Below are 12,819 nucleotides of genomic sequence, written 5' to 3' on the forward strand. Positions count from 1 at the left end.
TTTGTTCTCGTCTTTTGTGCTGCAGTTAAGCTGAACAACTACAAACCACTTTACTTCAAGGTGATGAATGGGGAGTTTCATCGCCAGGGGCGATACTCTACCCCATTGCTGGTGGTGATGTGGGGAATGAAATAATGAGTCCCTTCATAGTAAGAACATGTGCATGAACATGTGCTCTAAGAGCTCAGTCACATTTTTGCTCGTGATGCGATAACTACTTGACGGACAGACTTCTGCTGACACACACAGTGAAGGATTTATGCCAGAGAAACCTACAGACAAAATTCGTCACTGTATGGCAGCAAGAGTTTGTCCGTCAAGTATAGTTATCGCACCACGCGCGAAAATATGACTGGCCTTTAAGAGCACACAACCCGTACATGTGATTGAGAAACAAACTCGTAGAAGGATATTTGACCCCCACAACACACATAAAGAGGGTGCTGTGCTCGCAGGGTGTACTAACATTTTAGCTGGGATACCATGCATGTACTTACCTGCGCCATGGCACGGCAATTTCACCTACTATACTGCAAGACCACAACAAAGGATCGAGCAACTTCAGTAGAAATAAATAGTGGTTTATTATTATGAAGCATAATATTGGCACTGACACCTGACTCAAACTTCAGATGTCCATTCATATGTATATATGTACACATAATGGTATGATATATACCAACACACAACAGTATACCACCATATTATACATATGTACAGCTGGTACGAGGTCACATAAAATAGCCTTTTTTTTTGTTGTTGTTGTTGTTGTTGTTGAGTTGCGAGAACTGTGAGAGCATTACAATAAATATCTTGTGCTTGGGAGCGCCGCTCTTCACACAACCTCCTCCGATGAAATAGTCTCTTTGTGAATATTTTTATACGTTGCCCACCAACTCCGATGACATAAGTTATGAGGTTCTGAAAATGCAATTCCCGCACTTTAAGTACATGACGCAGAAAAAAAAAACGTATTTTCCTGCTGGTCGAGTTCAACGGCGACACCCTTGTATCCACGTTGGGTATGCTGCTGTGATGTCTAGCACGATGCACACTTCCTAGCTTGTTTTGATCAGTATGGTACAGGCCAAACGAACTACACTTGCGATGCTAGAACAGAAAGCATACCGGAAAGCAGCAAACTGATCTGAGTACCGGATACATTTAACCTTTCACTCAGCATACGGCTTCACTGCACAAAAATCTGGCTAGTTTACGCACCGACTAAACCAATGTGGTACATGTTCGGGTCAAGAGAAAAAGTACAGCCTCGTTGTAAAAAAAAAAAAAAGAAATACATCGGTGCTGCTGTTCAGAAACCACCCTGTGCTTCCTTGTCACATGTTTACATGACACTACGCCGTGTAGAAATCCAGTTTACAAAAATACCTGCTGGACGTCGCAAGCTTAACTTCAAAAAACAACCAACACAACCTAATATGAACGATACCATCAGTGTTTCCAATCTGTGCTTCTTTCTGTGATGAAATTTTGAAAATAAAAATTTGAAATAAAATAGTTGTGAGTGCTCAATCAAGTCCTGTGCTGACTAGTAATAGAGTGTTTGTTTTTCTGCCTTACTGTAAATGATACTAACAAAAGATGTAGATTTCAGTACCATACACATAGCCTCTGTTGGGTTTTCCATTCATTTAAGTTTTGGGAATTAACTGTAATTTCTGTTCCACATAAAATATATATTTGAGCAACTTCCCCTATGTGGCTCATGGGACTGAAAATCCTGTACAATATTGGCGACCTACATTTCTCCTCGCATCACAATTTTAGGAGGTGGTGCCAATTCTTACGCGGAAGAAAGAGGGCCCCATCTGCACAATAATCCTAGCGTAACAAAGATCATGCAAGATTTCACATTCGTTACAACTTCCTTCCGTCACTCTTGCTGTAACATAGTCGAGCTTCCAAAATCAAAATGAAACATCAGAAAAATTAACACAACTGCAATGGGGAGCAAACCATTTCAAACTCTGCGCTGTCATCCTCCTCCACACCTTCTCGTTCCAGCATCCAGGGTTACGCAACTTTACGACCTGGAGGTTTTTCTGAGCCTCGGAACACTGGCTACAAATGGGACCTTGGACCGTTCATATTATGTCTCACACGTTATGACCGAGACCTCGTAGCTTTACACGACAAGTGCTTTGTCATGTGTCTGGGTCAACAACAGGGAGCATGCAACGCTTAGGGGAAGCTCACTACTGGTACTCTTGAACACACCACTTTTGTGCCAAATCTAAACGTTTAAAAATGTGAATTCAAGCCACTTTTAATGACTTTTGTGGAAAAAAGGTAAAAACGCAACATTATCCACGAGATGTTGATTCAATGGTGCCTTTAAAGACAGAACTGAATGGTGTCGGCAACGTTTGCTCAAATGTAGCTGTCTCGTTCATTCCACTGATGATGAGTCTCTTATGCAAGTTTTTTAAAAGTTAGTACGCTTGATGTGTTTTTTTTTTCTTCTTTTCCCATAGATATCGCTATGTTGTCGAGGTAATGACATCCTGAGATGGGGAGTGTACTGAAGCAAGCAGCCAGCTCAGATATTAAGAACACCACACCAAAATAACGGGACGCAAATGCAACAAAAAGCTCAGTGCACTCAACTGGAAAGCCTGCAATATGAGACATGACTTTTAAGTAAGAATGGCACAAGCAAAAAAAAAAAAAAAAAACACACACACACACACAGATAGCATGAAGGACAACACAAACAGTTCCTTAAAAATAGCAGCACAAAAAAAAAAAAAAAACTAAAGGGAACGCAGCTCGATCGCGGATGCACACATTTTCTCTTTGGCACCACTCCGTTACAATGGCACAGTTAATGAAAAACCCGTATGATAACTGTTTCTTTGCAGGATTAGAACCAAAATAAGGAGAAGGCAAAGAAACAGACGACCAACACAGCGCGGCGCGACCACATCACCTTATTTTGCACCTCACACCATCTATTATGACATCATGATCACGAGGTGCACCCATGCAAAAGAGGAGAGGAGAGGGTATGCATCTTTCACGGCTCGCAGAGCTCGGCACAGATCTGCCGATGCGTCCAAGACATCTCTCTAAACATTCTGGTGTTTCGAAGCATGACCAACCATGAGAAATGCACCGATACAAACGTGCAGCTATGTATACATTCACCCAGCAGTACAACGGAAGAAGAGCATCTTAGCCAAGCTTATTATGCACCCTTTGAGTCAGCAATTACCACAGAGACAAAGACGCACGCAACCCGTTTCCAGAGAGTTACGGTCCCCAACTCCCCTTCAACGTGCACAAACCTGTTTGCTCGACGCGATGAAACGAATGGAATGTACCAGCAGCGAAAAAAACACTGACAGACTGTCACACCTTAGCTACAATGCAAGAGACGGCGCGTTGTGGGTCACCAAATGTGTTCCTGGCGACGTACGGTTTCGAGAGGCAATGGCAGTTCCTGACTAGATTCCACAACCTACATTTGCGACACTGAAGCAAATGAAAAAAAAAAAAAAAAAACGAGGCAAACGCAGATGCAGAACAGCAAATATAGCCTCTGTCCAAGGCAAACAAGTTATGAAAGCATGTTTGCAAAATTAGCTCGAATCGATAGCTGGACACAAATCTCCGTTGTCAAAACTCGCAGGGGCATTCCTTCGGTGAGCTAACCCAAGAATGTTCCAAGTCGCAACGGTTGACTGACATTCCTTTTGCGCTGGCGTTAAGGTAACGGTATATATTTTATTCTGCGAGGTGAACTTTTTTGCACTTTAGTGCACCTTTGACACAAGACTTGTAATGATGATAAGATAATGCTACAGTGGAATCCCATTAATTCAAAATTTCTTAATTTGAACTGACGCTCGGGTCCTGGCAAGGCCACGTGTATTTCAATGGGGGAAAATGCCCGGTAATTCGAATATATGAATGTGCGCGGTGGTTTATTCGAACAAGATTGCCCGGCAGCACCCGACTCCCGAATATGCATCGGCTCAGAAGCGCCGGCCACGCGTCGGCTGGCGTGCTGCTCCCATGCCAGGGTCACCTTGACTTATTAAATGTCTCGGTTTTTTTTAATTATGCCATTATTAAATGTAGTTTACTTATAAATCCATTTCTCACAAAAGCGATACTTCTGCCAGAGGGAAGAGTAGCAAGGAATGAATCACCGTAATGGTGCGCGCAAATGTGACCGTCACGGAACGATGCAGCTTACTTGTCATCTGCAAAGCAAGCTTCGCTGTTTTGAGGGTATCAAGACCCCTCCTGTTGGCTACACAGCCAAGAAAAAGACAGCAATTTGATATTTTCTCGAACTGAGTCGGCGTTACTCGCGTTCGCGAGGGCTTGCGACAGGGTTGGGCTTACCGCAAACGACGTTTATAGAGTTGCGGCTGAAGAAACTAATACAAGCGCGTATGACATTATTTTTTTGCTCCGAGCTCTTTTGATGCTTGCCTGAAGATGAATATTCTGGAGAGGACGAGCCCCTTATATTTCCGCCATTGCGTGACCACAGACTTTGTGCATTCAGGGCGACTCCCTTTAGCTTGAACTCAGTTCTACTCAAACAAATCTTCGGTCCCTTTCGAGTTTGAATTAACGGGATTGCACTGTGTAACTAGTGTTCTTTATCTCTGTCTGTTCATGATTAGAGCCTGAAGTTTTTGGGAAATATTTTTTTCTAACTTCGGGAGGTAAAAATCGGGTAAATGAACATGTGCACTAAATTCATGCGAATTCGGGTGAAAAAACTTCCTGTATGCTAAATTCGGGGAGAAATCGGGCTCGGTTACTGAAACTAACTGTAGTGGTTTGATGCAAACGGTGATGTAACTGCATCTGTTAGTACGTTAGTGCATTCCTACAAACACCCCACTGAGAGCAATTTGCCAGGTAAAAATCAGGTTTCACCCTAAAGACGCAATCTATAATTCGGGGTGCAAATTCGGGGACAAATCGGGTGAAACCCTAAAACTTCAGGCTCTATTCATGATTCGTCAAACTGATATATTGATACATGAGCCAACGTTAAGGTACAATAAATCTACGCAATTTACCACAAAACTGTCGTAGCACGAAGTGGAAGAGACATATTTTGTTTGTGATGACCTGACTTGAGACGGTCTCAACTGTTCAAAGATTCCGGAGTTCTTTCTTACCATTCCTCGACATTTCATTTCTCCCTGCCGTATGCACAGCCTTCTGTTTTGTCCCACATTTGCCACTGCATACCAGAGCGACAGGCCAGAAAGCAAGTACAAAAAAAAAAAAAAAATAGACAAGGCAGCATGCCCTGAAAAGCCAAAGGCGACGACCTCAAGGAGAGCACCTTGTGCTCAATTTTAACCGCACTTAGTCATAGACTAAATGCAATATGGGCAAGTGGAGACCCCCCCCCCCCAGTAGGGCTAAAGTAGTATAGCTTCTCACAGATACTCATCTTCTCACCTTTTCTGTTTCGCTTATTATGCTAAAGAAACCGTATTTACTCGTATACGAGCTGTCACCTTATCACCGTGTGATAGCAGAAAGATTATTAGTCAGTGTCGGGCACCTGCAACTGTACACGTAACGGACTGTGAACCATGGAAGTACAAGCAGGCTGGCTCATATCCGAGTAAATACGGCACTCCTGGCCACACCAGGCACCTCACTCTCCTCTCCTCTCCCTCTTCTTCTTCCCTTTCACGAGTTCACTTTCCATTTGGAAGCAGCAACAATGACCTCCACTACTGTCCGAGGAACGGTGGCCCGTCGGGGCGGGGAGGGGAGGGGCCCGTCTGGCGAGCCCAGCCCCACGACCCCGACGGCCAATGAGGTAGCTCACGACCAGCCATATCTGACCAGCACACATTCAAGTCCACCAAGAGCAGCAGCTAGCACGCTGTAGTCCTTCCACCAGGCATGGCAAAGCATATGCGGCCGTTTGCTAGGCTGCCATTGGAAACACTGCTCACCTTGCTCCCTTTACTCCCATCGGACGACGGGAGCGAGGTGGCGGGGTCCTTGCGCCTCTCCGACGTCGAAGTCCGCCGTTCCGCGCGCACGGGTTCGTCGTCATCGTCGTCGTCGATACAGTCCGAGAAGCACCTCTGTAGTCTCTCGTCGTCCATCTCCTGCAACGATGCGGCATCGGGCTGTTGGTGCCGCAGTGGGCTTTCTGCCGTAGCTTCATCCTCTTCTTCCTCCTCCTCCTCTACCTCCCTTGGCCTCAGTGGCTGCTGGTGGGGATTGTTGTTTGAGGAGTGTCTGTTAGCTGTGATGTTGTCTCCTCTACTACCGGACAACCTCCCGCTCTGAGTCTTGAGTTCGGAAGTGTGGTAGAAGGAGACCTTCCTGAAGCGGTCGTTGACGTCCTCCAGGAGCATCTCTATGACTTCTACAAACTTTGGACGTGCTCGGGGATTTCGTGTCCAGCACAGTTTCATTATATGGTACCTGCACAAGGGGGTCAAAATGCTCACATCATCTTTTCGACAGACAAGGTGCAATAATTAAGGCCCCTGCGTTTTCGGGTTTTATGGCTCTGTTATTGTTAAGGCCCTCTGTTTTCTGCTGCGGCAAATTCAAAATTCCGCGGCACTGACTTGTAAATTCTGCGATTTTCCGCGGCGAGCAGTCAACAGCTGCTTGAAATGGGAGACACTTTCTTTTCTTGGATAATGTGGGAACAAAAAATATGTTATAAAATTACAGATTCAAAGCACTGTTGTGGCTCGGCATTACATACATGATATCTTGTGTTCTCATCTGATGCGGTCTGTTGCCTGAAATCATCTTATACCTGCTGAAAGATCTTTCAGCATCTACAGAGTTCATAGGAACGTTATAGGAAGGAGTTTACAATACATGCCCTGAGGAAGTTACATTTTTAGTACACCCCTTTTTGTTCTTGGGCTGTAGCCATTATTTAAAAGTCTTAACTTCTTTAAGGCAACCTCCCAGATATCAAATCAAAATCCCCCACTGCTACCGCTAAACTGCATACGGGAGGGACGCTGCCCATTCCTCAAGTGAAGTATACACAATAAACTTGGGCTAATGTTATCCTGAGCTAAACTATAACCTGTCTGTTTTGTCCTGCAGCATAAACAATTTCGTGAAGCAGGTTTCAATTTTGTACGGGCGGCTTCACCTCATACAGGGAAGCGTCAGGTGAAACCCACTTTCGGGAGGTGTCGTTCGTATTCGGCGAATAGTCAAATTATCCGGAAACCCGAATATTTGGTATTTCGATTCGCGAATCGTATACATCCAGTGATTGATATTCGATTCGAGTTTTAGAACTCTAATATCCACACACCCTTAAAAATAAAGGATTCCGTGAAACTCTGTGCCAAACGAAGGATACCGCGATTAATTCCTAATTCCGCGAAATTACGGAATAGCGGAAAACGAAGGGCCTTAGTTATTGTTCAGGGGGGACAAAAACAACTTACGAAAAAAAAAAAAAAAAACTCACAATTTTGCTGGACAGTTCTCCGGCTTCTGCATGACTCCGCCATCTATGACGTACTTGAGCACCTGTTCGTTGGCAAGGCCCTGGTAAGGCTGCGAAGCCAGGGTCGCCATTTCCCACAGCACGACGCCGTAGGACCTACAAAGCACCAGGACCACGCTCGATCACTTAGCTCGGGGGGGGGGGGGGGGGGGGGGGGGGGGTCGTCACCAAAAATTGCATACCAGATATCGGACTGGCTGGTGAAGATGCCGTCCTTGAGAGACTCTGGAGCCATCCATCGCACGGGCAGCAGTCCTTTGCCCCCCTTGCGGTAGTAGTCCGTCTCATAAATGTCTCTGGTCATACCAAAGTCCCCGATCTTCACAGTCAGGTCCTCAGCGACCATGCAGTTGCGAGCAGCCAAGTCTCGGTGCACAAACTTGTGCGCTGCCAAGTAGGCCATGCCGTCCGCTATCTCGGCTGCCATTTGTAGGATTTGTTTCAGGGAGGGGTTTTCCGGCACTTCGTCCTGTGCAGCATCAAGATCAAAGAGTTGACTGACTGGTTGGAAGCGATCGTGGTGATAGAAGCGTGTCACGTGTGCAAAGTGTGTTCCCTGCTTTTGTTGTATGCACCGCACAGCACAAGTATACTACCTCAGAGTGTCAACAACACCAATGCCGCGTTGCTGATTTGCAAGAGGCTTTTTACGAATAGTACTACTACGATTAACAACAATGGTAGTGTTCATCTTGGGTAGTGATGTCACAAAGTTTCCGCAAACCAGAGGTTCATGTGGTACAACGAACTCTCAAATTTCTATTCAGATTCGCTGAAGTTTGCAAACTTGACCTTCCCAATCAAAAGCTAATAATGCTGTTGTTATAGGTATTATAATTTTAAAAAGTGAGTTTGAAGTGGAATGTTATGAATGTGCATGACACATGTAAGTTGCCAACGAGGAAGACGAGAGGGCGGGGCCACGAGCAAAAAAGAAGACGTGACAGCTTTAGCATTGGGTTCCTTCGGGAAGGAACATTACAACACATAAGAAAATAAAATTGTTTGCGCAACAGTCTCTTCCGGCGGAGCTTCCTTCCACAACAGGTATGTATTTTCAAAGCGATAAAAACCGGGCTGTTTGGTGGTACATAAGAAAGTTCTTTTTTGATTATGTCGACCTTGGCTCCCACTAGGGGACGTTGTGAGCAGTACTGTACATAAGTGTGTGTCTGATGCATTAAAGTCTGTTTGTCAGTCAGTGCTGGGGTTTTATCGCTTTTGAAATGTATTTCCCAAGCTTTCCATTTGGCTAGCAAATACACACATGGTGCAAGCTCAAAGAAGTATATTGCGCACAGCAAGGATCACAGCATCACAATCCAAACATAGCTCTAACATGAGAGGCCTTCTCGAGTCATAAAGAGTGTGCTTCCGTATTCGAGGAGCAACGAAGTCAAACCTCATCAAACTGTTTGGAATTCCCCGAAAAAAAGTTCAAACTTTGCAACTTTTCCTAAAAATTTAAACGTCAATAGGTTTGTGACATCACTAGCTAGTCTTGAGTACTAATAGGTACAAAGATGTTATGCAGGGAAACAAACATAGAGGGCACAACCCCCAAAAGGTAGGCAGGATATGCAACAGCTACCATTATGCTAACACCATGTGCAAACGCTTAGGAAAGTACAACACACTTTCTAGAAGAAGCGACTGCAGCAAAACATTAGTAAAAGTTTCAAGTCATTGTAAAGGATTCTGTTAGTATAACCAACCACCAGTCAAAATCATTATGACCAGTCTCCCTTCTACAAGTAAGTAAAAAAAAATGTGCTGACCTCATCTTCCGGCCTGTGAGAACGCAGGTACCCTTTCAGGTCCCCATTGGACATGAGCTCCATGATTACGTAAACGGGTTGCCCTTTCGAGACAACTCCGAGAAGTTTCACCACATGATGACAGCTGAAAGCTCTGCAAACATTCAAGAAAAGTATGTTATAGCTAATGGAAAGCAGTGCAGGGTTTAATTAAAAAGAAATATCTTACTTCATCACGGATGCTTCTTGAAGGAACTCAATCCTTTCATGAATTGAGGCACTTTCATTGACAGTCTGCATGAAAAAGAAGAAGCTGACATCAATCTACCGGGCACTCATGGATGCACCGATTTCCAATATTTTTGTAGTGCTCCTTGTAAAAAAAAAAACGTTTTTTGACCTATGTTGGCAATTCCAGTGCTAAGAACATGAAAAAAAAAAAAACATGCGTTCAATACAATGCAAGATGGTGCTGACTTGTTTCGAATATGCCACTGCTAGGCTATTGTGTGTCAAAAAGCCAACACGTGCTGCTGCATGAGAGGGAAAAGAGAACCTTTGCTTTCCCCTTCAATGCAATTGAACAAAAACAAATGAATTGAACTTAAGTTAACTGGACAGTATACATGTGCATAGAGCCTTCAGTAAAGCCCGTATTTTTCTTTTTTCTTTCACTCTGTGAAACGCATCCGGTTTCCCGTAACCTCGGTTACGTGTAACCACGGTTGCCATGGTTACTGCTGCCTGTGTGACAAGAGTATTACGGATGCAAAGAAAAATCATGAGGCAAAACATGCAGAGTTTGACTTTAGTGTCTCTCTCACGTTGGCAATATGTGCTTAGTATATATGTGCGCTCACCTTTACTGCACACTTGGTCACGTCGACCTCCGGAGTGAGGTTTTTGGCGATGCCTTCGTACACCATGCCAAAGGAGCCCTGTCCTAACTCCTTCACCAGCTCTATGCTGTCACGAGGCACTTCCCATTCATCTGGCTCGTACACTGCAGGAATTGCGGGTGAATATAGGCGCAAAATTTCTCTCACCACTTTTTTGAGTCAATAAAATACAGGTAGGGTGTGAGGTTTTCGGGAAATATTTTTTGCCAAATTTGGGACAGGTAAAGATCGGGTGGAAAACAGCAGCATCAAATTCGGTTGAATTCGGAATATATAATTCGGAAAATAAATTTTTCAAAATAATATATTGTAAAATTTCTGGAATTATATGATACAGGTATACCGTAAAAAGAAAACACCTTCCAAACTAAGTAATAACTAGAGCGTGAAGAAAAAACAATGTACAAGTTTCCGGCGATGCAGAATCAAAAATAACAAAGACGGTTAAGAGCATCAATTGTTTACTATATACATAAGAAACAAGACTTTCGTGCAGTAGGCTGCACTTCTTCAGGTTTAAGAACCTGTTACAAGTGGTGAAGCATATATAAAAAACCAAGTCACATATGGTACAAGAGAAAAGGGTAAGGGTGAAGAGAACTACAAACGCAATAAAAATATCAACAAAAATCAACAAAAATTAAAAACAAAACCCTTTTTAGAAAGCAAAAAGCTTTTGTTTATCATTTTTGTTGATATTTGACCCGAATCACTAATTGGGGGTAAATTTGGGGAAGAATCGGGTAAAAGCCGAGAAACCTCAGACCCTAAATATAGGTCGTGTACGGAGAAGAGGAACCTACCGGAGCTCACATATTCTGGGTTAATGGAGACATACATGGTTGGATCCTGCGGCCTGTGCCTGTAAGGTAACACACGCATGAATTAAACCCGGCACGGGCTGAGGCTTAAAACTCAAGCACTGTCGGTATTGGCAGCTGAATTTGCACTTTGCCCAGTTAGTTTTCGGGTTTTACCCCAAAAACGCAGTGCCCTAAATTACCTTCCTCAACAAATCCCTAGCTGAACGAAAAAGGCTGAGGTAAAAAAGTGACCAACAATGCAGGAATGCTGTTTTAGATAGATGGATTAACGGGACTTTGACATAGAAAGTGGCTCCCATTGTGTGGTAGCTACTAACAGAAATTGTACTGCAGAATTGAGAGAGAGAGAGTTTAAATCACTATCGTGGAGCATCCTTTTTCGTATTTCAATTACGCGGCTCGCTGTGACATGCAACACAAAACTTCAGCGCAGCAACAAATACGGATCTACCACCACTGAAAGCAATGTTACAAGCTCACATTTTTCTGTAGTAGACAAAGCCAAGGCCACCCACGACACTGAAGAACAGCATGACACCTACGAGCACCACACTGGCCAGCACTCCTTGACTCATTCCTCCTGAAACACAATACGCACACAGCATGAGAGCTTCCGTCATTTCCGCATTGCTGCTAGGTGCAAATAACCCATGACCGTAGTAGCATGATGAACGGCATGATCACGTCGATCACACAGTTGCATGAGAGTGATCGGTAGAGGTTCAGAGCATTCCACTAATAGCAGGATACGTAAACTTTCTGTAGATCCCTGTTTTTTGGGGTTTTATGTTGTTGTTTTTTAATCGGGGCAAAAATCAGGTTTTGTTTTTTTGGAAGCCATAAAATGGGGTAAAACCGGCAGAATTGAATGAAAAAGCATATTCTTGTGTGGAGAAAGAAACAGCAGTTCTCACATTTCAGGTAGACAGGAGAGATGGCGAATAGCTGCGCTGAACGTGCTGTGCTTAGTGTTATCCAGTTTTTGTATTGATGGCTGAATTTGCACTTTGGCGACTTTTTTAAATATTTTTTTTCAGGTTTTACTCTGAGTGACGATGATATAAACCGGGGAGGTAAAACCTGGTCGTACCAGGTTTTAAACAGAAGGCTCTAACGTTTTATGAGGTATAGGTAGAGCTGTGCGAATAGCAAACTTTCCAGGTCGAATCGAATACGTGTATCTCACAGACACTGCGAAGATTACTATACATAAACTTTTGTGTTGACCACACTGGGTCCTGTCCACAATGCCGACGTGAAAGTGTGCCAACGAAGGTGCCACACCTCATTTTAGTACTATTCGAAGGACATTAGAAAACTGAATACTCAAAATAGCCTGCAAATACTGTTCGAATAGCATTACCTATTCAATTCAAATCCCAAGTTCGAGATATTTCGCACAGCTCTAGTTATGGGCACCACAAGAAAGCTTGATACTTACCAGTCTGCTCTGGAATGAGGAAGTACACTGGCTGCGTCCAATTCCCAGGGCCAGCCAAGGAAGAGGCCATCACACGGAACGAATAATTCCCTGCCGCTAATCCGTGCACCAGACGGCCACCATACCGCGCATATTCGTTGTGAGGCACGCAGAACTGGATAGCCTTGAACTGTAACGAATGCAGGTGAAATAAAAGTTGTTCAAACGTGACTCAAATTTTATGACTGTTCTGAAAAAAAAAAAAAAATAGTAAGGTCCAAGGCTCAAATAATGACCGGTGTGAACAGTTGTGGACCAAAATAACATGTTCCCAATATAACTTCCCAGAATCCTCAGTGCGGTGTGCTCAAGTATGAAATAATAGATGTCGATAAAACATAATGCAGCT

The 12,819-nt window shown here is 43.9% G+C and overlaps 1 protein-coding gene across 2 annotated transcripts in view; it reads right to left on the reverse strand.

Annotated features, from left to right (window-relative positions):
- Positions 1-565: 565 nt before the first annotated feature.
- Positions 566-12,819, reverse strand: part of LOC135388865 (insulin-like growth factor 1 receptor) — a 79,148-nt gene continuing 66,894 nt past the window's right edge. For both annotated transcript variants that reach the window (XM_064618714.1, XM_064618715.1), the window contains exons 19-27: positions 12,432-12,600; positions 11,471-11,570; positions 10,970-11,028; positions 10,128-10,270; positions 9,497-9,561; positions 9,289-9,421; positions 7,693-7,979; positions 7,472-7,606; positions 566-6,447 (exon numbers count right to left, since the gene is read on the reverse strand). In XM_064618714.1, coding sequence (XP_064474784.1) covers positions 5,886-6,447; positions 7,472-7,606; positions 7,693-7,979; positions 9,289-9,421; positions 9,497-9,561; positions 10,128-10,270; positions 10,970-11,028; positions 11,471-11,570; positions 12,432-12,600 — 1,653 coding nt within the window. In that variant the 3' untranslated portion in view covers positions 566-5,885. The remainder of the gene's footprint in view (positions 6,448-7,471; positions 7,607-7,692; positions 7,980-9,288; positions 9,422-9,496; positions 9,562-10,127; positions 10,271-10,969; positions 11,029-11,470; positions 11,571-12,431; positions 12,601-12,819) is intronic.

The sequence above is a fragment of the Ornithodoros turicata genome, chromosome 3 (assembly GCF_037126465.1).
Source record: "Ornithodoros turicata isolate Travis chromosome 3, ASM3712646v1, whole genome shotgun sequence".
Lineage (NCBI taxonomy): Eukaryota > Metazoa > Arthropoda > Arachnida > Ixodida > Argasidae > Ornithodoros > Ornithodoros turicata.